We start from the raw sequence: 7,834 nt of genomic DNA on the forward strand, positions 1-7,834 counted from the left end.
GTCTATATCAAGAGTTGCACTGGCCTCTGCATGATAAGATATATAACAGAAATTCTTTGATCACTGTGACAATGCCAGGTACATAGCAGTCTCTCAATTAACATTTGTTAAATTAAGAAATAAAATCATACAAATTATTTTTAAACCTCCTTTTAAAGCAGATTGTTAAACTATGCTAATTTTCTTAAGAAAATCAGTCTGGTAGCTTTTTCATTTATTTTTATAAGCAACATTGTGCATGGGAGTATCAAACACTAAAATCAGATAGTGGTTACCTCTTGAAGGGATAGGAACATAGGATGTGGGAAGAGTAACAGGCTCAGGAAATAGTACACAGAGGGATTCACTTATATTCTAACCATTAGATTCCTTAAGATGAGTGATGATAGACTCAATAGATGTTTATTATATTAGTCTTTGTCATTTTTGTACATGAAATGTATTTTAAAAAAATTTAAGTTAAAGGTCTATTTTGGTTGTTTTGGGGAAGTGATGCAAATTATATATAATTGCTCTAAATAACTGGGTTTTTGTCATATGTAAGCTGAAAAATAGTAGGGAAAACTGTATTTTTAACTCCTTTCCAAATAGTTCACATAAGTATTCTTTCTACCTGGAATGCACCCTTATCACTCCTACTCAAATTTGCAAGTTCTGTGTCCTCAGGTCCCCAAACATGTCACTTCCCATGCAATCTTTCCCACTAGTCCCAAGAATTAGTTGTTCTAGCAAGTTAATGCCCAGGAAAATGTATTTCTATATCTGCACATGAGCTTACAATGTGGGATAGTCATTTTTCTCTTGACTTTGATGCATCTGTTTCACTGGACAAACCCAGTGAATATTCCAGGTCAAGTACTATTTCAGGCCACTTCTGAATAGTGCTGGCCCACTCATAAGCATTTTACCCATTTTCCATTCTCTTCAACCAGTACAAAACAAGTGCTCAACAAAGGATTTAGATCTATTGCATATAATTCTCTTTCCTCCTTCTTAAAAAAACTGCTGCTACTACTTCAAGTCCATTTCTAAGAAGGCATCTGACTTCTATTTTATCTACAGAATATCCTATGCCACAAATACAAATAATTGGGAAGCACAAGATACTTGTTTGTTCTTTTCCCACAGATTTACGCGTAAGTTTTCATGTCGGAAAAATTAAATAAACATTATACCAAATCTCAGCCACTAATAAGCCTTTTAAAATAAATATTAGGTGATGAAATATAGGACAGTAGATTACTTACCAATAAACAATATTGGAAAAGTGATAAACAACAGGAAGACATGAGGGACCAGGTTGAGGGCATCCACAAAGCAGGGATTTTGTAATACACCATGACAGATATTATATGAAGAAATGTTGTTACCACAGAATGAAAGGCTCATTTCTTCTTATATGGTTTACTCTAAAAGGAAGAGAAAAGAGAAAGAGCCTCTTATTATTAAATTCCCTTTTATAAAATCATAGCCCTAAGGAAGAGGTTTTATTATAAAATTAACCCCCTTTATTTTTGCAGTTGTGGAAATAGGAAACTGTATGCCAAAATCATTTGAGAGTTTCTTAGAAAGGCCTGTGCATTCTATAGATCATTCTCTTTCAATCTTTTTTTTTTTCAGAGAAAGATATTTTAACTTGGGAGATATGTCATTATTAATATCTACCAATGATGGTACCTTAAAGAAGCGTGTGTTTGACTAAAATGATTTCAAAGAACAAAAATGGTCATATCTCAAGAAAAAGAAAGAAAAAATGAAACTATTCACCGATATTACAAAATAGTGTAATATCAAATCCTTTTTCATCTTCTCTCATTGAAACTGCATCAGCAAACAACTTAAGTTTGGTAAAATTTACTGTCACTTTTCACTGCAGGAAATACGAATACACAGAGACCAATGTGGCTGCAAACAGCAATCAGCCTTTCCCTGAAGGATATTAAAACCAAGTGCTTCAGACAAATTAAATATAACTCAAGTGACAATTTAGTGAAATTACTCAGGTCCCACAGTCAGAGAATATTCTTACATGAAATGCACCCTATTCAAGTTTTAAAACAAAAAAAACATGTCTTTTAATTAGAAATCAATATTACATTAGAGTAGAAGTAGACAGATTTAGAAAGGAAACAAGATAAACCAGAGGTTTTTCTAGCTATTGTTGAGACTTTGGCTTCTACTCAGTGAAATGGAGCCACTGGGGGTTTTGATCAGAGGACTGACATACTCTGACTCACATTTTAAAAAAAAAATTAAGTTTATTTATTTTGAGAGAGAGAGAGAGAGAGAGAGAGAGGGAGAGGGCACACTTGAGAGCCACTGGGGGAGGGGCAGAGAGAGAGGGAGAGACAGAGAATCCCAAGCAGTGCAGAGCTTGATGTGGGGCTAGAACTCAGGAACCTCCAAGATCATGCCCTGAGCCAAAGTCGTACGCTTAACTGACTGAGCCACCTAGGTGCCCTCTGACTCAAATTTTAAATTAATTCCTCTCATTGCTGTGCTGAAACAGATGGTATAGGAGCAAGGGTTTGCTTCATCAAAATACTACTATGAAATTCTGAACAGTTTTAGCCTTCTGAAAAAATCTTTTATAATGCCTCCTATTTACTCAGTCTCTTCCAAATTCTGGGCACTTTGCATACACTATCCTTGTAACAACCGTGCGATGTTAATTATTTGTATTTTACATAAGGGCATCGTGAGGTTCAGTAACTTGCCAACCAGTAGAGAAGTGGTGATCCATATCCATGTGTCTGACTTAAACTATTTTTCTCCCACTGCATCATGCAGCCTCCAACCTATTTTTTTAAACATCTTCTCTACTGTCATTAAAAGAGTAGAGTTTAAGATTTTAACCTCACTGGACTTTGGAAAGAATCTACACATATATGTCACACTGGATTCTGAGTTAGATTATCAAAGGTTGGCGAAAGTTTAAATGAGTTTATAAGTACCTTTTCTCTCTTCCCATTCATTGAGAAATGATTTAGCAATGGTCACAAACAATATTTTTTCCTAGGAAAAAAATAAAGAGTGTTACACAGAAAATACTGGCAACAGTAGGTAATCTTTTGGAGAAACCAAATTTCAAGCACAAGTTTTATAAGCTTTATATTACTAGAACTAACTAAAATGCCTGTGCTTACAGTCTGTAGATACTTATATGGAATTCCTCTCACATATTGTTTCTGTTAAGCCCTTTCATTGAACATCATTGATATGATCTCTAGTTGAGACCTTTTCTCATTGAAAAAATTATATTAAAAACAACTCAAGATGAGGGTATATACTTGGCAAATTCTTAGCAACTATTAAGGCTCTAAGCCTCAAAGAATAATTAAAAGCGGTGTGAGGTTTTTTAAATAACAGTAAAATGGAATTTGTAGCTATATGAGGTGATGGATTTTAACTACACCTACTGTGGTAATCATTTCTCAATACATTTGAATTAAACATCATGCTGTACACCTTAAACTTATACAGTGATGTATGTCTGTAAACCTAGAAAAAACAAACACCTAAAAAATAATAGCTACTAATGGAACTTCTAAGACTATTTCTTTTATTAAGTAGAAATGATAAAAAGAAACTTGATCTCACTCTTACTGAAAGACATGTATGAACTGTTTCCTAGAACAAACGGGAAATAATTTTTACTTTTGCTAATTTTATAATTTTATTCAAAATTATGCTATTCCAATTGGTCACATTTATAAATCTTGGCATTTAATCATTATCATTGCACAAGACACTAAAGTATAATTTGAATTTGCAAAACATATATTTCATTGGCTATAGTAAGTCTGCCTACTATGTTTAATCAATCCTCAAACCTACCAATCAAGTAACCTCTGGATAAATGTGTAACGGTGGAATGAAACTATCAGAGCACTACTGCAAGTTGAAAAAGTCAAAGAACATTTCCAGTCGTGTACCTGATGTCTGAAATTCTGGGCCATTAATTAACTATAAAAATACTTACTGATGCTAAACATGTGCTAGGCACTGGGAAACCAAGAGTGCATATGACAGAAACAGTACCTGTGGTCTTAGACTGTATAAATCAGACTACACTAATCCCAATAGTTCTTGGAATAATGTAAAGGTTATGATCTACCAGACAGGGAGCTATACAATGATATGATCATACTAAAGCATACACTTCAGATTAATAAAGTGAAAGCTTTAGAATGATTTCTTCCTTCTACCATAATCTCTAACCTCACATTCCCTGGGGCTCCCAACTTGTTCTCTACCTCTCACCACATCTCTCCTTTTGTTTTTGTTTCTGTCTTTTCCTCCTCCATCCATTTCCCTTTGACCCTTAGCTTCTTTCTCCAACATACAGCGCACATGTGGCACATCCTAACAGTCAGCCCATATTATTACAACTCAACATGGGCAAAAAGAGGAAAGGAGTAAACTTATAGATATGTTGATAATTACTGTGTTTACCAAAGGCATTTTATTCAATCAGGACTTTTAATTAATTTTTAAATCTCTGATTGTCATTCAGGGTTTTCCCTCCCAGAACCCTGATTAAGTCAGGGACGCTTTGGGAACAGTGTAACGTGCTGCTGCTCTTGCTGGCTAAACTCTGTCACGTGACCCCCCTGAGTCCTGCCCTTTCTGGAGCTGTCTAGTTCAACTAAGCACGGACAGAGGCCCAAGCATCCAGGAGGAGGGAGAGGAAAAAGAGGCCAGATGGGAAGACATGACACTTTTCTCCCCACGAGCACACATCTACTGAAAGATGTTCAAGTGTTTATGACAGCAGACAGGGTCGAAGAACTTGACTGAATGAATCTTAAAGACAAAGGTCAAAAGTGAAACTCTGATTACAGGGATGGTCTGCAAAACAGAAAACACAGAAAGAAAATACTCCTTGAGGACCAAACTTATGATTTCATCGCAAGAATCCTACCCTCAGTATTCTTTGAAATGCATTATATGAAGTTCCACACCCTCAGGAGTTATAAAATTGGGATTTAGTTGATGACTATAAAGTAAAGTAAGTAAAAACTAACACTCTTTCCTGTTCACCCAGAAGAAAGTGTCAGTTTTAACGGAGCAACAGCCACAGGGAACTTAAGCATGCTGGAAACACCTGAAGAAAACATGCTAAAAGCAATATAAAAGCTTAATTCTTATATACAACATAACTCGTTCTTTAGTTATTCAGAGATTAACTATACACTATGAGAGAGAAACATGGCATTGTAAAGAATGTAGGGCATGTAATCTAATAACCTCTGAAATTTCTCATTCAGTCAGCGGTTCACAAAATATGACTAAAAGATGTCTATCTATCTATCTACAAATGACAGATCCAAGTAGGAAAATCACTAACAAAAATGACCACTGATTCCTGATTTAGTGCCTGATCTCAATGCACCCGTTGGAGTTCTATCGCACACTAAAGGAAATGGTACTCAGAAGATAAGATTCACACATGCCAGTGGGATATATATATTTTTTAATTCCAAACTTAACAAAAAGGAAAAAGTAAATACCTTGGGCGGTCGCTTGATGCTGCTTCAAACCCCTACTCGTGCACTTGCACTACCTTCAAAACACCGGCTTCCTACACTGTTTTAAGTGTAAATTTCAAACCCAGACGCAGAACTCCTAAAAAGTAAAGAGTAACAAAAATTAAGCAGATAGAAAGCAACTTCATGAACAATACAGGAGAATGTCTCAGAGAAAAAAAAAAATTAGTAATAACTCTCTGCACTATTCCTGGCTGGTTTTAAGTAGGAGTCGGCAAAGTTTTGTAAGTAAAGCTGGAAACCTGATCCCCACGCCCTCTCTTCCCCGGCTGGGGCCGGGTGCCTTAATCCTAGAAATAGCTACCCTGAAGTCAGAGCGCCATGTGAGCGCGCGGGCGCCTTTTGATTGCCAAAATCGACAGTTTACAGTTACTCTTAAATTTTTTAAATCATGTTTATGTAAAAAATACAGACGCACTTACTCCGAAGGCAGTTTTCCTCCCCTAGGCGAAGCACGCAGGGCGACGGAGCGGATTATTTTTAGGGTGGTGGGAGATCAGCTGCTGCCTCCTATCGGGTTTCTAAATTGCACAAACTGCTCTGAGCTGGGGCGGACACGACAACTCCGAGGCAGGAAACTGGGCAGAAGCCCCGAGTGCAGCCGCGCCTGGGACTGGAGACCCTCCCCACCCCCGCTCGGCCCTGCTTTCCGTACGGGAGCGACAAACTTGGGGTGCGCGATGCGGCGATCTCACAAACACAAGTAATATGTGTGCCCCAAACTTCATTAAGCACGGAAACTTGCAATGTATGAGTCAATGATTCTCTGGAGTCAGGTTTTCAAACATCAAAACATGCAAGGTACTCAACTTGCACTTGTAATTTCCCTCCAGGTTCTATATGCCTTTTATTAACCACAAAAGGAAGCGGATCTGGGGAGTTCACCTTTTTCCCCCCGAGCGGACCTGGGAAACGAGGGGCTCATTCAAGGCAGAAGACCCCGCTGCCAGGCTGTGTGGGCGCGTGCAAGGGTCTCACAGCAGCCAGGCGGGCTCAAATCTAATATTTGCCCCAGCGACCGGGAAAACTTGGTTCCTCCTCCGGACCGGCCGCGGCGCTTTTCCGAAGGGCGACCGTCACCCTAGCTCCCCGAAAGTAGGACTTCGGCTTCCACATCTGCACAAACAGTTCCCCCACTCTTGCTCCCTGCGTGCGAGAGAATTAATTCTCAAGGAGATAACGTGTTTAAAATACCCTCACCCCACAGTAAATAACTGCCCCCAGGGCGCAAGCTGTAAATTTTGTCCCCGGGCAACCCTCTTTAATTAACACGCGATTTTCTGCGGGGCCAGCCCTCGATCAGCTTGAAGTCATCATTGTTCTCAACCATTGTCCTAATATGACACAGGATGGTAAGCAGGCGGGCTGGTGCCCCCCAGGCTCCGTGCGCGACCGCCCAGGGGCACCGCTCCAGGAGCGCGGGCACCCGGAGCGGGTCCTCGGACCTGCGCCCTAGCCCGGGCGGCCACCCCACCTCCACGCTTGGTGGACAGAGACTGACCTCCGCCCTGCGAGCCCCGGGGATTTCCCGCGGGCGCCTCACTCTCGGGAAGGTCGCTGCGTACCCTCGTGAGAGCCGGGCCTCCGCCAGCGACTGAAGCTTGTACTCGAGGCCGCTAGAGGTCTGCGGGGCCTCGCGGGGCGACATCTGGAAGGGTCCCGAAGACCGTGGTCCTACGGCCCCTGGAAGTTTGCCAACTGCACCCCGGAGCGGTCTGCCACGGCGCAAGCGCACAGAGAAAGCGTGCTTCAAGAATGGGGATCCGGATACTGTGGGTGGATCCCGGGGAGACCCGGTGAACAAGCCGGAAGGGGGGCCTAGGGCTCCCCAGGCGGCTGGGGAGAGACACCTGGAAATAGTGGGTGCAAATAATCCCCAGATGTAGACTCTGAGTGTCACTACAGATAATCAGGTTGACTCTGAGACTTTATATCTATATCTATATTGATATCGATATATCACTATTATTAAGACGATTTTTAAAGATTAAAAGTCATGCTTATTGTAGAAACTGGAAATTATGGAAGAGTATAAGGGAGCCCAAGGAGCCCCCAAAGCTATGAAACTGATAACATTTTGTTACATTTTAATGGTGAGTTAAAGCACGGACCTGAGGGCGAAGCTGCTATCAAACCCTGCTACCTGACTCAGGTCAAACACTTTGGGCAAAATACTTAATCTTTCCTTGTATGCGTTTCCTCACCGGTTCAATGGGGAAAACTGAAAAATATACCCTTCATAGTCTTGAAGGGTAAATGGGTACATGAGATAATCCCTTTAAAGT

At 40.2% G+C, this 7,834-nt stretch overlaps 1 protein-coding gene across 8 annotated transcripts in view; it reads right to left on the reverse strand.

Moving 5' to 3' along the window:
* Positions 1 to 7,187, reverse strand: part of ABCC9 (ATP binding cassette subfamily C member 9) — a 131,325-nt gene extending 124,138 nt beyond the window's left edge. For 2 of the 8 annotated variants that reach the window (XM_045466921.1, XM_045466915.1), the window contains exons 1-5: positions 7,051 to 7,187; positions 5,972 to 6,695; positions 5,514 to 5,628; positions 2,955 to 3,015; positions 1,248 to 1,409 (exon numbers count right to left, since the gene is read on the reverse strand). In XM_045466921.1, the coding sequence (XP_045322877.1) occupies positions 1,248 to 1,389 (142 nt within the window). In that variant the 5' untranslated portion in view covers positions 1,390 to 1,409; positions 2,955 to 3,015; positions 5,514 to 5,628; positions 5,972 to 6,695; positions 7,051 to 7,187. Of the gene's footprint in view, positions 1 to 1,247; positions 1,410 to 2,954; positions 3,016 to 5,512; positions 5,629 to 5,967; positions 6,696 to 6,749; positions 7,014 to 7,050 lie in introns of those variants that run through there. The other 6 variants (XM_045466916.1, XM_045466913.1, XM_045466918.1 and 3 more) reach the window with 6 other exon arrangements.
* Between the last annotated feature and the right edge of the window lie 647 nt (positions 7,188 to 7,834).

The sequence above is a fragment of the Leopardus geoffroyi genome, chromosome B4 (genome assembly GCF_018350155.1).
Source record: "Leopardus geoffroyi isolate Oge1 chromosome B4, O.geoffroyi_Oge1_pat1.0, whole genome shotgun sequence".
NCBI lineage: Eukaryota > Metazoa > Chordata > Mammalia > Carnivora > Felidae > Leopardus > Leopardus geoffroyi.